Source organism: Lissotriton helveticus, chromosome 3_1 (assembly GCF_964261635.1).
Source record: "Lissotriton helveticus chromosome 3_1, aLisHel1.1, whole genome shotgun sequence".
Classification (NCBI taxonomy): Eukaryota; Metazoa; Chordata; class Amphibia; order Caudata; family Salamandridae; genus Lissotriton; species Lissotriton helveticus.
Window position 1 is genome coordinate 1,412,444,315 of NC_136061.1, and position 17,431 is coordinate 1,412,461,745.

At 44.5% G+C, this 17,431-nt stretch overlaps 1 protein-coding gene across 1 annotated transcript in view; it reads right to left on the reverse strand.

Annotated features, from left to right (window-relative positions):
- Window positions 1–9,039: 9,039 nt before the first annotated feature.
- The window catches only part of GLI2 (GLI family zinc finger 2), a 241,577-nt gene continuing 233,185 nt past the window's right edge, over window positions 9,040–17,431 (reverse strand). The window contains exon 13 of the mRNA XM_078682070.1: window positions 9,040–17,297. Coding sequence (XP_078538196.1) covers window positions 14,923–17,297 — 2,375 coding nt within the window. The 3' untranslated portion in view covers window positions 9,040–14,922. The remainder of the gene's footprint in view (window positions 17,298–17,431) is intronic.

Here is a 17,431-nt window from a genome sequence, read left to right on the forward strand (position 1 = left end):
CTATTTGGTCTTCTCCTTCTACCTTTGTCTCTCAGTATTGATTGGAAGTGTGTTCTGTGGGAAAGGGAGAGTTTGGTGTCCAAGTATTGTCATCTGTACTGTCTTCTGCGGCTCAGTAAATGTTTTTTGTTTATAAATAAATTTGAATTAGCAAGTCGTCAGTTTATGGCAATTACTCAGGTTTTCTTCGATATATATCCTCTATTCTGTATGTTTTGAGACAAGGAAGTGGATAATGAGGTAGTGATTCAATGACTTACTGGTAATCTTATGACTCTGATTCCATCTTCCTCATCCCGGTCATTGCATCCCACCCTCCCTGGGTGGGTGGTCTTACGTCTTCATCTATGTTACCATGATAATGATACTCTGGAATTAGGAAGGTCTGATTTATAGTACCTGAGGATGAGATAGAGCATCCATGGAAAATTGCTATTTTTTTTTCATTTAGGTTGCCAACTAGGTGCCAACGTGAGAGGAGCACGCACTTCATTTCTGTAAGGGCTGGGACGAGGAATGAGATTTCCAAGTAAATGAGGCATTATTGTTCAGGGAATCAAGTAAATGTGAACCATATTATTCCATTGTGGAAAAGAGGACATTTTTTACGCGATATATAAACTAGGCAAATGTGTGCACTGGTGCAGTTTTGGGAAAGCAATACATATTTTCACATTACTAAAACATTATCTGAACTGAGCTAATGTGCATTGCTGCCAAAATATAGTACATGACAAAGAGTTGTAGGTAAAGGGACACTGCTGAGTACAATTACATTAGATTGTAGTAACATCTGCTGTTAACAGTGTGTACATACTGCAAAAAATGTGCTATGAGGTACAATGCAAAAACATTTTACCAGTTCTATAATGACAGCAGCAGGGTAGGAAATGAGCAATTACGTGCAACAACTCTGTATAGTGTGGATATTTCTCTTAAGCATAAAGAATGGGGAAAGACGAGAAAGCAACAGGTGCTGGCAATCCGGGACCTGCTTTCAAAACACAACCTCGTGGCTAAATCTCGACCCAGAAGCAGGCATTTAAATCTGAAACTGGGTACACCATTGAACAGGTCACTGCTATGTAAAGTCAAAATGTGTCCTAATATGTGCCCGTGAATGTGCGTCCACCATCACAGCTGCCGCTGTGCTAGAGTCAGATTATTTATGCAGCAACGAGGGTGGCTTTTGGAGGTGCACCAATACATTTGGGGGGACCTGTCAAGGCTGTAGGGGTCCAGACTATCATAGGGGCACTAAACTACATGCAGTATACTTATCAAAGGGAACTGGTAATATAGCACTAAATAAAGAACAACCACACGGTGCGTCTGCTGGTCGGACCGAAAGTCCCGAGCGACCTCCGTCCTTTTATTTATAGCCTTCTGGCCACGCCTGGCCAGAAGGTGCTACAATGTGTGTGAGTGGTTCCGGGGCTCAGCCGAGACCCTCGGACCACTAGAGCGCTACATCTCTTCCCAACTTAGTCTTTTAACCAGAACCAGATTAATCTCTATTAACAGGCAAAGTCCGCCAATTTCTGGTTAGGTCGTGGATTTGGTCGGAGGTCGTATCGGTGCCTCCCTCTTGTAGGTGTTCGAGTGTCCATTGGTCGGGGAGGAGATTGTGACTGTGGCACAGTTGCTTCGGTGAGAGATTCTGAGTGGGCATGTTCTTCACCCTCTTCCATGGGCTCGCTTGCCAGTGGTTCATCAGTTCGCTCTCCACAACTAGGGTCTGAGGGGACCCGTTTAAACCACAAGATGTTGCGTGTCACTTCCTCTCCATTCCTCTGCACTGTAATTGCGGTTCCTTTAGTGTTTTTGATGGTCCAAGGTTCGGCCTCATATGGAGTGCGGAATTTTCCCCCAGGTCGCCTGGCTCGGATTAGTACTGTGTCTCCTGGTGCGAGCGCTCGCTCCTGAGCTCTCCGCTTCCGACTTGCCTTGTCTTTGTTCCGTCTTCTCCTTTCTTGAGTGTCTTCCGGGGAGTATGGCTCAGGTCTCCAGTCTTCGGCCATCGGGAGTAGGTCCTTTCTTGTTCCTGCCTGCATGAGCGACCATGGTAATCTTTGCGTGGTGCTGTGAGGCGTACTCCGATATTCTCCGAGGAAACGTTGGAGCGCGCTCTCAGGGTTGGCACCTTCCACTGCGGCGATCCTCAGAACCTTGTTAATCGTACACATAAACCTTTCTACCTTGCCGTTGGCTTGTGGCCATTGCGGCGTGATGCGATGATGTTTCACTCCTAATCCTCGCAGGAATTCTTTGAATTCACTCCCTTGAAAGGGTGGCCCGTTGTCAGTCTTAAGAATCTGCGGGATTCCAAACATAGCGAAGACTTTGTCCAGGATTGGTTGAATGCTCACGAAGCTAGTGGATGCAGCCACCTCCACAATGGGGTATGTGGTGTAACTGTCTATGAGCACTACTGTCACCTTTCCGTCAGGGAAACTGCCAAAGTCTAGGCTGACCAATGACCATGGGGCGGGCGCCGGCTCTTCTGTGATTATCGGTGCAGGTGCTTCCGGGGCACTGGTTATTTGACATGCTCGGCAATTCTGTACTACTTTGTCAATGTCACTCTCTAGATCAGGAAACCACACCTTCTCGCGCATTCTGGCCTTCATGCGTCGAGTACCTTGATGCCCTGAGTGGGCCAGCACTGTTGCTTGCTCTTGGAGGGTCAGAGGTATCACAATTCAACGCCCTCTCAATACCAGACCGTTCTCTGCCATGCCGAGTTCATTGTGTATTTTCCAAAATTTCCCCAAACGGGACCGATCTACCTCATTCCAATCTTGAGTGTTTCGTAGAAGTCCATCCCAGGATCCTGCTTGAATTGCTTCAATGACTCGCCGAATCACTATGTCATTGGAATATTGACTCACTATCGTTGGTGCGGATAGCGCTTGGGGACACGAGCCTTGGGCTATCATGTTCACGGATTCTTCCAGTTGGGCATCTTGTTCGTCTTTTGTCACGTCCCTGCAGCTGGGTGTCGAGAGAGAAAATCGGCCGGGTTCTTCTCTCCGGGTCTGTAGACGAGGTCCATCTGATATTGCTGTATTTGGATTGCCCATCGTTCCATCCGAGGCGGTGGGTGAGGCGCGGTTCCTTTGAATAAGGGTATCAAAGGTTGGTGGTCGGTGACCATGCAGAACGGGCATCCGGTGATATATAAGTGAAAATGATTGCATGCCCATTTGACAGCTAAAGCTTCTCTCTCTATCTGGGAGTATCTTACCTCCGTTGCAGTGAGTGCTTTGCTGGCGAAAGCTAGAGGAGCCCACACGCCAGGTTCTGCCTCTTGAGTTAGTAATGCTCCCAGGCCAACTGGGCTGGCGTCTACGAGTATCTCAGTTCATTTTGAAGTGTCGAAATACGCCATGGTGGTGCCGTCTAGGAGGGCGTCTTTGATTTTGTTGAATGCTTCTTCTTCTTCTCGGCCCCACCTCCAGGGGCTATCCTTCTTTGTCAGGTTGCGAAGGGGTTCGGCGATGGTTGCTAGGCCGGGGATAAACCTTGTGCAGTATTGGGTCATTCCCAGGAAACTCCTCACTTCTGATGCTGTCATCGGAGTTGGGGCATGCTTGATGGCGTGGGACTTCCGGGGGTCCACCCTGACCCCTTCGTCATCGAATACGTATTCAAAGAACTCTATTGATTTCTGGAAAAACTTGCATTTTTCTTTGTGCAGGGTTACTCCATGTTCTGCCAGCCTTTTAAGGGTTGCTCTTAACCTGCGGTGGTGTTCCTTGCTTGTTTTGGAATGTATTAGGATGTCATCGCTGACATTGAGCACTCCTTGTAGTCCTGACAATATCTCCTTGATGGTGTTCTGGAATATTTCAGCGGCTGAAGATATGCCGAAGTTTAGTCGCTTGTAGCGTCTTGAGACCCAGGTGGGTCGAGAACGTGGTGATGTACCTGCTCTCTTCTGGCAACCTCAGCTGATGATAGCCAGCATTCAAATCTAATTTAGAAATCCACTGCGCCCCGTTGAGGTCTGCTAGGACCTTCCCGGGCTGTCGGGGTTTTTCCGCTATCACCATCGGTGACACCCACGGTGTTGGGCCAGTCACTTTCTCAATGACTCCTTGTCTTTCGAGTTGGTTGAGTTCTTGCTCCACGGCTGCCCGCAGATGGAACGGAATTCTTCTGTGTCTTAGCGCAATTGGCTGTATGGCTTTGTCAATATGAAGTCTTACAGGTGGCCTCTTGATTGTTCCTAGGCCTTCAAAGAGCGATGGGAAGAGTTGCAGGATGTCGTCGGTTTGTATACTCTTCACTGTATTGGCAAATGCGATGAGGTTTAAGTCTTCCGCTGTGTGACTCCCGACCAGGAGATCAGCTTCCTTATCGACCACGCGGAATGTTGTCGTTACTTCCCGCTCTTCGGACTTGACCTGCACTACCATCTTTCCCCGCAGGGGAAGTGGTTCTTGGCTTCCATATGTCAGTATTCGAACTTTTGAAGGCGTTAGTTGTGGCTTTGGGTTGAGTGATTTGTAATGTTGTATCCCCATCACGTTGACGGTGGCGCCGGTGTCTATTACTCCTGTTACTGACGATCCGTCGATTTGAATTTGGCATTTGGGCTGCGGCCTCCGTCATCTCTTCAGGTCACTTGTGAAGGATACGAAATAACATTTGCCATCCTCTTCTGTTGAGGAGTCGTCTAGGCGGTCATATCGCCGATGCTGGGGCTTCGCTGATCGGAGCGACTGGGTGTCATCCAACGCTAGCTGCCTCATTGCTCCTGACAACGTCTTCTTCCCGGATTGACTTTTTCCTCGGAACCCTCCTCTGCAGATGCTGGGGAAATGGTTCGGTTCTCCGCACTTCGAGCAAGTCTTCCCACGAGCAGGGCAGCCTTCGGGGCCGTGTTCTTTGCGTCAACAATAACCACATTGTGACCGTCGTGGGGCTCTTGTTGGCCATCGTCCACGCCCACTTCGTCCGGGGTTACGGGTGGCATCAACTCTCTCGGTTTTCACTGTTGCTCCAGTGCTCGCGTTAGGGTTGAGAGCGGCTTCCATTGCCGATGACCTGACGTCTGATAATTCATGCGACCGTGACAGTAACAGTATTTCTTCTAGTAATAAATAAATAAATATTTGTGAGTGTGCTGATTGTTGTACCTGGGGTCCTGCTTGCTGTACTGGAGGTGGCCCGGCTGGGGGTACAGCTTGTTGTTGCACTCCTGCTGCAGCATTCGGTGGGTTGCCTGCTTGTTGTCCTCCTGCCGTTGCGTTTGGTGGGTTGGACATGGTGATGTTTCCGTCCCTTCACCACTGTCACTCACTGGGGCCGATGCTTGTGTGCTGTTTGTGCCAGTGCTTGTCTCTCTTCCGACCTCTGTGGCTAGATGTGCACTGCTGGTGTTGTTGTCTTAACTTTGTCTTAGGGCGTGTGGTATGTATTTGGTTGTGCCAGTGCTTTATTTTTGTTGAGCTGTTGGTTGAGTACTACAACAAAGACCTAGTCCTCTGGGCAACATTTATTCAAGACCATTAAACACACATGGATTGTCGGGAGAAACATTCCAAATACACCTCTAATTATAGAGATTGTTGCTGTGTCACAGTCTGTTGCCATGATAAAAAATAGCCATACTCTGATTAATATATTACACAACAACACAGGACGTACATTCACTAGAGGGACAACAAAAAATTGTGAAGAAGCTGGAAGTCACCTCACGGGCGCACCACCAATGGGACCCCTGGTTGGTACTCACCAGGATGGCCCTGTTCTCATCATTGGTGACTACCAGCTTAACGTAAACGTGTCCGACACCCAAAGTAACAGTGAATGGTGCAGTGTACATACAACTTATATGTGAACAGGACTAACAACATTCAACATATACCACGAACAGTACTGTGCATACAAGATACAAAAAACCTTTTTATTCGCACTTTTCTTGTTGCAAACAGTATACACTTATACGTAAAAAAGAGAGTAGCGAATATTACCTATCGACTCGCACTCTACTTACAGCCGACATGTTTCATTGCCTTGGTTTATATCAGGCAATTTCTTCAGGGCAACCACTATTAAACTGCCACTGCCACTGCCACTGTGTTTTTTTGTGCTAATTGGCCGGTTTGTCTTTCATACCTTGGAAGAGAAACCTCTATCCCAAAAACGAACTACAACTCCCAACCGGTGAGTATGTTCGTATCTCCCTTCAAACTTTTGATCCATGGAGAATACTCGGTCGGCGTCTTCTCAGCACCGAGGTATAAACCAAGGCAATGAAACATGTCGGCTGTAAGTAGAGTGCGAGTCGATAGGTAATATTCGCTACTCTCTTTTTTACGTATAAGTGTATACTGTTTGCAACAAGAAAAGTGCGAATAAAAAGGTTTTTTTGTATCTTGTATGCACAGTACTGTTCGTGGTATATGTTGAATGTTGTTAGTCCTGTTCACATATAAGTTGTATGTACACTGCACCATTCACTGTTACTTTGGGTGTCGGACACGTTTACGTTAAGCTGGTAGTCACCAATGATGAGAACAGGGCCATCCTGGTGAGTACCAACCAGGGGTCCCATTGGTGGTGCGCCCGTGAGGTGACTTCCAGCTTCTTCACAATTTTTTGTTGTCCCTCTAGTGAATGTACGTCCTGTGTTGTTGTGTAATATATTAATCAGAGTATGGCTATTTTTTATCATGGCAACAGACTGTGACACAGCAACAATCTCTATAATTAGAGGTGTATTTGGAATGTTTCTCCCGACAATCCATGTGTGTTTAATGGTCTTGAATAAATGTTGCCCAGAGGACTTAGGGCCCGATGTAGGTAAATCCCATTTACCGATTTTGAAATACCGAATCCTACCGAATCGGTATTCAAAAATCGGTAAATGGGATGTAGGTCCCAACAATTGGATTCGTTACCGAATCCTTAACAATTCTTTAATTACCGATTCGGTAAATACCGAATCGGTAATGCCCATTCATTCCTATGGGCTTTGAAGCCCATAGGAATGATTAGGCATTACCGATTCGGTATTTACCGAATCGGTAATTAAAGAATTCACAAGGGTGCAGGGGGTGTCACTTTGACACCCTCTAGCACCCCCAAAACGGGCATGTGTGCAATGTGGCACACAGACATGCCCTAAGGGCACGTCTGTCTGTCACATGGCACATGTGTACATGCACAGATGTGCATGTACACAGGAATCGGTTTTTTACCATGGATTTGTATTCCATGGTAAAATACCGATTCTGTAGGTCATGTGCTGATGGAACATTGGCTACCTACATTGCATTTTCGGTAGTTCTACCGAATCGTCATCATTACCGAATCGGTAAATATTACCGATTGGGTAACTTTACCGATTCGGAAATTATAACGATTCGGTAAAATTACCGAAAATGTGCCCCTACATCTCGATAGCCCTTTACCGATCGGAAACGGCCGAAAATCGGTATTTTCGGCCGATTCCGATCGGTAAAGGGCTACCTACATCGGGCCCTCCGTCTTTGTTGTAGTACTTGAATTGAGTGGAGGGCGACCTAGCCCGGTATTTTCCCTCTTGACTCCTATTTTTCTGGATGAGCTGTTGGTTGAGCCACTGTTTGTTTGGCTTGTTGTCCTGGCGTGTGAGTTATTTGCGTGCGGCTTTCCTGCGCTCTCACTCTTGGGCTTTTCTTCGGCCCTGCCGGTTCCTGCCTCGCGCTGCTGTCGGAGGTTTCAGCGCGCGTCTCTGCGCTGGGAGGGGCTGGCCTCGTGTACACTGCGCATGCGCGCACTATGCCGTCGGCCGATCGGGCCTTTCAGTGCCGGTCTTGCTTTTCCTTTGCTCCCGTCTCTTCGCCACACTGCCTGCCGGTTCCCCACGCAGCTCTTCCTCACGCTGCTTACCGGCTTTGGCTTGCGAGACCTCGGGCTTCTTCAGGGCAGCAGCTGGGGATCACTCGACGCCACAGTGCAGACGGCTCCGGTTCCGGCGGTCACGCTGCAGGCCGTCCTGGTAGGAGTTTTCTTCCTTCCTTGTCGGGTGTTCTTACAGGGATCCCATCCTCATCGCCAGTGTAGGGGTCCAGACTATCAGAGGGGCACTAAACCACATGCAGTATACTTATCAAAGGGAACTGGTAATATAGCACTAAATAAAGGACAACCACACGGTGCATATATATATATGTCCCTAAACACTAAAATGGCTATGTGTTCTTTCAGATGCATGACAGCAATACAGATCAGTGACCACAATCAGATGACAACAGTAAACAGGGATGCTCCATTTGACAGCTTTGACATTATTAGTTGTGACAGGGTGGGCCTGCAAAGTGGCCAGTCAAGAATCATGCAACAGGAAGTGCCATCAACACCATAAGATTTCCATTGCTCATTTAACCAGAAGGGAAAACATGGCCTGGTCAAAAACCTATTAGGCATTAGTCTAAACAGGGGAGAGGAAGGCCTGCTTTACTAGACATCATCTGGGGGAAATTACCTTCACTGCTAACGTAACGTCCTTTCATGGGCCAAGTAGAAACTTTTATTACTATGGCTATCTCAATGCCAGGAACAATGTTGCATCTTGGCATGAGTTGGAGGTGTTTGATACAACCTGATAGTTTGCAGTAGATGTCACTCGTTCATTAAATTGTACCCTCACCGATAAGAACGCAATAATTGTGTATGACATTATGCACACTTCGTGGGTAGCTTAATGTGATATGCTGCATAATATGCATTTATACACACCTTCATTATCAATCTGGTCTTCACGAAATTGCTGATAAATTTCTAGGAATTACCAAAAAGAAATTGATCATATTGAGATGGTCTGACTGAAACCATGGAGGATAACACAAAAACTTAAACAACTATTTAAAGTAAAGAATCCTGTTGATATTATTGGAACCGAAAATAAAGATGCTGCGAGGCACTTCCAATAGAAAAAGACACACCAGAGTTATTATAAGAGTCAAAGGTATGCCAGTCCATCACGCTTGGTTGGGAGTAGACCAAGGAAATACAGCCTTTAAAACACACACACCAGACAGTAGGTATGAAAAATGACAGTTTTTAATGTACAAAAGCATTATGTACAATTTCAGCAAGTTGTGTACCTCCGTTTGTAAGATATAGAAAACAGCTATAAATGTTCTCTAAGTATACATTTGAAATAACAAATCAGGTGTTTAGCGATACAGTCTTCTATACAGAATATATACAGGCTTGGAATGGTTACTATACAAAACTATTTCATTCCGAAGTACCAAAGGGTAGGTACTACTGCAGACCTCCAGAGGCTCCAGCCCAAGAGGATATTCTTTTCATGGAAAGGTAGGCGTAAATCTTACACAAGCAAGGTTGAAGAGAAGTCACTGTTAGGGAAAACCATGACAGTGTCTTACAGAAAAGGTGATATCTGGAGTGCCGGTACATGCTGCCTAAGGTTAGTGGAGTAAACTCTATTTTATATTATTGCAATATGGTAACAACATTGGTATGCTGGAGTGGAAAATAGAAAAACAAAGAAACACGAACCATTTAAAACAATGGAATCTCTGCAGAGGGTAGGAATGTACAATTTTAATATATACAATGGCAAAACCGCGGATGTAGTTGGACCGTATCAGTGTCATGGGCAGCAGCAGCTTTCTATATTTTGCAGAAACTTCGGAAAATAACCCTGCAGTCTGCCTTTGAGCCTGCTTTACTAGAGAATTATAAAGCAATTACCCAGATTTTTGTCGAAAAATGCTAGACTTCCTTTCCAAACTCGAATTTTAGACAAATAATGCTCTTTAACATTCTACTGAAATTCCTGATCAAATTTACACAGAATAAAGCAAATTGAGAAAAGGCCGAATTGTGCTATTCGATCCATTGGGTTACAATTCCTATGGGGACACTAGTTGCTCTTTGGGTGACTACTGCATGCGCGTTGCAACAGGTATTTGAGACGGGCTGAAAGGTATGTGAAAACTATATTGTGCATGCAGAGTTGAGATGGTGTAAATGAATCACATTATGTAAATCAACTTAAACCGTCCCTAATCCTTTCCTTGACAAAAGTAACAAGTGTAGTGCAACAATCTACTCTGCCATTTGCTCATGACCTGTACATTTTTCATGCGGGAGGGTGTGTGGGGGGGTGGTTGAGGGGAGATGAACAGAAAGATACTCAATTTGAAGTTAGGTGCCCGGTGAGCTGGCCCTGCCAGTGCAAATCATCAAGATCGAACCAAGGTCATTGAAGTATAAGGGTAACTAACATATGCCCTTGATTACCGTAGCATGCCTGTGACTACTGACCGCTGCTGTGCAGGTGACCAGACGGGAACCATTTTAAAGAAAATAATCTTGTCACTGGGGCAAAGCTTGCATTATCAAGTAGAAGAAGGACACCTTGAAGTCTGTTAGGCCTTTGCCCCTGCTGAAGACCCACAGTAGCGACTAGTAAACACCCACAAACCAACTGCAAGCCAGGTTTACACACAGCATCTGCGCTGCTGCCACCTTACATGCACTCTGCACCCTGGTCAATTGTCCAGGAGCATGCATAGGGGCAGAACAATGTAATGCCAAATCACACTCAACGGATTTGGACACTGATCTCTAACTCTGCCACTGTACTCAGTGGTGAAAGAAAGACTTGTTTGAGTGACACCCGCAACCCCTCACTCCTGCATTTCTAATATGGAAAAGGTTTATGCTGTTGCTCGTGTGCTATATTCAGGGCTCCCAGTGGCCCTGTGCTGCCTTTCATAATATCCCTCAACACACATCATTGATTGCTAGATACGTTATGATTATGAAGTAGCCCTCTAGCAAAAGAAAAGGTGTGTTGCTTGAGAACTCATTAACAATAGGCGGTAAGTGGACCGCTTTCTAAAATGGTACTGTTGTGACTGACCAATGTTCTCTGGTTTGCTCTGTTTGATTATCAAACATACAAGAGAACAAGAGAAAAATGGTAGACAACCACACTAGGTAATGCACAATAGCTGAAAAAGAGTCCAACCAAATACGGCACCAGTGCTTACTCTGGGAGTTTAAAGTGTTGTTTGCCTGAAGTTACTCCAGAGGGTGAGTAGTTTCTACTTGTTGACTGCACTGATTAACATATAAATAATGTTGCTAATTGAGGTAAGGCATTTGTCAGAAGACCAATGAAATACACTTTTACTGTCGCAAACATCTCATATACCTTTGTCATATACAATGCATCATTGAAATGTGTGATTACATATTAATTCTAATTTTGTTCCTTTTGTTATAATGGTTGTCACAGATTTCGAGAGTATTGCTACAGTGAAGTTCTACTGGTGCCATGATTCATACTTAACAGTCTCTATTATTTAAGCAGGAACTGTAAAAGGGGAAAAACAAATTGAAAGAACACCAGTCATCATCAGCACAATCATTTGTCTTTTGATTTTTTCCCATGGCCTCAGAGAGAAGACTAGGATATTTGAAATGCATCCTACTGGCTTGAGAGTAGCCTCCATCTTGGATGAGTAACCCCCTTATGAAGGGGCAATATAAAATAATGTGTCAGTCCTTCAGAGCGCCCATTGACTTAAAACACATTCTGGCAGTGATTATGTACGTAATGAAAAATACTGATATGAACTGTGCATATCGGAGGTTAGCCCACTTAATAGGGAAATCTATCAAGTAAATAAAAAATGTAAAGTAAGCAAAGTTTGAGATTTGTATAAGGGAAGAACAAAGTGGCTATGAAATTAGATAAGGGAAAAGCGTTCAGAGGCAGACCAACCTTTTAGGACATTGGAAGATTTTCAGACAGATTGGTGCTGCCGCAAGCCAATGGAACTAAGGTTGAACCAGTCACATATCATGGAGCCTTCTACAGAGCCTCTCTATCTGGAATGGAACTAAGGTTAAACCAGTAACAAGGCATGCAGCATTCTTCCGAACATCGCTATTTGGAAATCTTCAAGATACCCAAAGCAGTTCCTCCATGACAAATACAGAAAGAGGGAAAGGGCAAGTGCATATAGAGCAAGAGACTAAATGAAGGTTGAGAATTCTGCATTGAGAACAAAATAAAATATACTTTTGACATACCAAATGAAACTCTCCCACAACTGTACTAGACAGAGGCCATATGAACTCATTCATGGACACCAGTACCTTGGGACACTTGCTCTTGAGCTCCTATATTCCAATGTTATAGCATTTGTGCCAGCCACTTGTAGTTTAATGTTGTATTGTTAGGGGCGGACTTCTCTATCTCACTTTTAAAGTTCACTAGAGATCATGCAGAACGATATCTAGCAGATAAAATGTACAATAAGTGCCAAAATGCCAATACCGTCCGACAAGCTGGGTGAGCTTGGAACATTCTAGAACGTCTCTGTAGTGGAATAGATGGGATCCACCGTTTAATGTAGTATCACTTTATTACAAGGCAGAGGATATATGTAGTTCATATGGCTATGCCCTACGCCTTTTCCTTGACTTTCTTTGATTGAGAAGAACTGCTGATTTGTTGTGCAGAGAAATTCTTCAGGTATGTGTGTCCTTTGAGATGGTGCTCTTACAATCATTTTTGCTCCTAAACATGCAGCTCATTTATGCAGGAGAAAGACAGTTTACCATCTGACACCAATGTCAACCGAAAGAAAAACATGAGCTCCATTAAAAAAAAGAAGAAGCTACCCTCTTATAATTTTGCATTTATAAGACCAATCTCTGTAGCTCTGTATATGATACGTTGTATTTCTGGCCTGCAGATGAGATACTATCACCACAGCTGGCATTTGCTACTATTTAAAAATCCATCCGGCTAGATGGTAGAGAGAGTTTTTATTGACATTTTGATTGTTGCACGGTAAGATTTTATACTCTGCTTAAATAGGTTTTACCTTAAACAGACATAAAAAACTGACTCTCTTTAATGGTAATATTAAGAGGAGGAACTGCAATTCAAATAAATAATTTAAACAGTAATCTTTAGGAGAAAGAAATGCTTATCAGTGCTTAATTTGTACCGATGTTTGCTGTACCACCAAAACATATTTAAGACAGTCCACAACATGGTGACGCTGTCAGTAGACTTATATTTTTTTTAAAAGGCATGTGACGAAAGTGTTTACAATTACAAGAATAGTAATATCAGGGGGTCCAGGCCAATCCTACAGCTTTGGGTAAAATAGTGTAGTCCAAATTGTCATATCTGTAATGATGTAGGACTGTGATGTTAAGCAGGTGTCATTAGTACTGGTATTTGAAAGCAACTGCCGGGACTGTAGGTGGTTCAACCTTCAGTGGCTGCCTGAGAAATATCTAGGACTATGGCACTTATTATTATACAAAATAAGCACTGGTATAGACAGATTCCTGGGTGCACAACAGTTGCAAAGGGCTTTGTTTATTGGTCAGAAGAGGATTTTCACCAATAAAATGCTAGGAAACAAAGCTGAGAAAACAATCATTTTACGGAGGGACTTCCTACAAGGAGGAGGGACATCCAGATATGAAGAGACAAGGGGCAGGATCACTGGCTGGTACAGATTAAGACTGCTTTCATGAAATCGGATTAGACCTCCATAAACACGTGGTGCCAGGTGATATAAGGGGGAAACATCCTTTAGACCGAGATGGAATCATGCTGTGCCTTCACAGTGCCGGCAACGGAACAAACGCATCGTTAGCATGCATTCGTTTAGCACAGAAGTTGTTACAACAACTTGCTTTAAGGGGGCGCATAGGTGGAACGGTGTTGGATTTAGAGTCCAACACCTTCCCTACTGTTGCGCAGACTGGAGTTGGAATAGTAAATTATACTATTCCAAAGTCCAGCGCCCCGTAGGGCACGTTGTTGTCACGAATTTCGTGCTAAAGGCACACATCGTAACAACGCGTTCGTTCTTAAACCTGCATTGTAAAGGCATGCATGCTAAACACATGTGTGATAAAGTTGTTCAACCGATATCAGGAAGTGCTAACGGCCAGACATGATTGTCTATAGACAGCAGGGCAAATTTTTGTGTTACTAGCATTTTTAGCGGTATGCTTGTCTCAGGGCTAAAAAAAACGATCTTGTGGAGGTCATGCTGTGTTAAAGCCGGCTCCAACCAAGAATAAAAAAGCAGCTTTAGAACACTTGCTGTATTCTATTTTACTGGATTTCTGTAAATAATGTAAAATGAGGCCAAGTCCTTCACAACAAGTATGTTAGGTATGTTGTTGGCTATTACGTATACCCTTGGACCAAGGTATGTTGTTGACTATTAAATATACCCTTGGACCAATCTGTAAGCAGTGTAATTTTTAGGAAAGGTGCATTTTACTTTGTATTATATACAAATTTATTTAAATGCCTTACTTATTGATGTTAAAAAAACATAGCAAGGCACTTTTTTCAGGTGACGTGAATTAACAAGAGGTTTCACTGGTTGTAGAGGGTGACACAACACACATGTGCAGGCCATCGATGAACTCACACCTGAAATTCAACAGGATTCTTCACAGAATGGAGAACATATGACATTGCACGTCCATCACATTTTATATTGTTCCATTTTGCATTCGACAAGGGGTAAAAAAAAAATAACATAATCCCTTAGATGGTGGACATAAATCACCTACTGGACACAAAAAGGCAACAAAAAAGGAGAATGAAAGCATATGCTCAACTCAGAAGGATATAATCTGTTGTAATGCATTGTTTGAGTTCGACCAGTCAATCCCCAGTGCTTTGATAGAAAAAGATGAAACGATAATACAGGAGTATCTCCCCTCTTTGTGAAAACATTCATGTAAGAATGTACGCAATTTTGTAGATCCCATTCTGTGCACATAACACTTGCAAAAACGTACAGTATGTAAACTGGCAAATAGAATAAAAGCACATTCATAAAATTGCATGGTGTGGAGGTCCTGAAGTACTTGTTTATATAGTTGTGCTTTACATTAAGACATCAAGTTCAGGAATTTGCTCTCTTCGGCCAAAGTCGATAGCATGGAGCTCATATCTCCAATCGCCATATTACTGATACCAGCAGAGATGGGCGGCAGGGTGAGTGAGTTCCGTGGAGTTGTAAGGCGAGAGGAGTTCTGGGAGAGGTTCTGCAAGAGGCCGGGGCTCAGAGTCCCGGACATTAGGCTTGAGTGGTCCCCGTCATCCATCATGGTATCAAAGTCGATTGTAGCTGGCTGCTCTAAGCCCTGTGAGTCCACTGTGCTTGAGACCTGATTGACTCCTGGGGATGGCATTGCATCTGGCTTCACTTTTGAGGTACACTGAAGCAGTCCGGCAGTGCCGCCCACAGGGCTGCTGTCAAAGTTTCCATTGTGCTCATACATGTGGATTTGGCCGGAGTAAAAGATCAAGTTGTTTTCCTGTTCACTGTTAACATACTGCTGAGGCTGTTCCAATTCCATGTTGTTTGTTCTTTTGGGGGTAGCCTCCGCAGTCTGCTGGACAGCATTTACATTAGCCACATTATGCGCACTTCCCAAGTACCCGAGTTGCTGTACCGAGCGCAACCCTCGATGCCTGTTCATGGGACTTGGTCCAACTGGAGGTCGGGGTTGAACAGCTCCTGAAGAGTATATTTGTCTCTCTGAACCCACCATATTGCGTTCAGTGTCAATAACATTTTGTTGATTCGAGGCTATTAAAGAACCATGCTGCTGGAAAGCCTCTACGTTTTGGGAAGAGTTCATATGGTATGACTGAGATGAGTAGTTCTGGTGCGTAAGTCTTTGCATCCCTTGGTTTGGTATTATGCATTCTCTTTTGCTATCTTCCATGAATGAGGAATTTGGAACAGTCTCCATTTGTTGAGGATGGGCATGCTGATTGGACTTTGCACTCATGTTGTTACACACTGGGGTTGGTTGGTTTTGATCTCCCCTGACTGTGCCTGGATTCTGCATCTGCAGTGTTGCGGTGTATCCCTGATATAGCATGAAGTCTGGGTTCATATTTCTAGTAGGACACTGGTTCGTTTGCTGTTCCCTTTGCTGCATCAAATTCAGCCTCTGTCCACTCAGACCTGCATTTCTTTGCAACACATTTTGCTGAGCTACATTCATAGGATTTTGGTTTGTCTCTATGACTTGCTGGTTGAAGTTCTGATACTGACCAAAGTTCTGCTTCTGCTGAATAACGGCTAAATTTCCTTGCAGCAACTGCTGCTTCATGTGATTGGATATGACATCCACTGTACCTGAGCTAACTTCATTCCATTGGACTGGCATGTTATTTTTATGCATATTGGAAGAGGTGCTAAAATTTCCTTGGCACTCTTCAATTAAGGGCCTAGTAACATTTAAATTTGCATCCGTGACTGCCATCCTACGTTGGCTGTTGAGGTTCTGATTTTGCAGTTTTGCATTCCCTTGGCAATTTTGCATGTTGTTATTGTAATATGCAGTACTATTTTCCACATTAGATTCAGTGTTCTGAGATTTAATGTACTGTACCACATCATCTGGAAGCATAATGTCCTCCTCCACTATGTTGCCAGCCACCTCACTAGACACTGCTTCCATGGTAACATTCTCACTAATGCTCGGTGGCCGGGGTGAATAGGTATGCCGGTTGAGATTGCTTTCAGAATGTGTGTAGTTCTGCAAGTTGAAGTTCCTTCTCTCCATGGCATTGCCTGTGTAAGAAGGATTCATGTTGTTCATGCTGTTAAACCGCTGCACTCTTGGTAGGGATTGTGGGTCAATGGGGGGTCTTCTAATGGGATCACTTGCTCGTCTTGTACCGTTGCCAGCCAACTCCTGGGGAAATGTGGGAATGCCATACATACCAACTCCATTGTCACTGCAGCGTCTAGGAGCTGGTGGATGGCGAAATGGGGGCATGGTGAACTCTTGCCCGTCAAACAGAGACATCTTGTTACGTAGACTCATCTTGTCCATGTTAGGCAGGGGTGTGGGTGGAGGGCCACCAGTGGCAGCAGCATATTTTGCCTTAAGCCGGTACTGTTGAGCAGGTGTTAGGCTGAAAATACCAGGCACACCGCTGCACTGGCTGGCATCACTGGATCGACGTGACATATCAGTTGATATGGGGTCATAGGAGTCCGCAGAGCTGATATTGTTTGGACGGCCCCCACACTGAGAAACATCACTGGAACGACGACTTGAGAAATAGGGTGAAATCCCTGATGATCTGCGGCTGTTCGTGTAGGCCGAGCTGATTGTACTTGTTGCACTATCGCGACGATCGTTTAGCTGGTTCATCATCATCTCCTCGTTGACAGTCAGCTCCATGATTCTTGGACAAGCTAGTGTAGTTGTGGTACCACCAATGCCTTCTGGCAAAGAACCTGATGGAGAGAAAAACAAAGGTCACTCAAATGAGTAACAAGCATTTGCAATGCAATTGGTCTCCTATTGGTGAAAATTAGAGCCACTGGCGTCGCTAATGGCAATGTTTCTTAGCTATGTTTCTTTTTTGCAG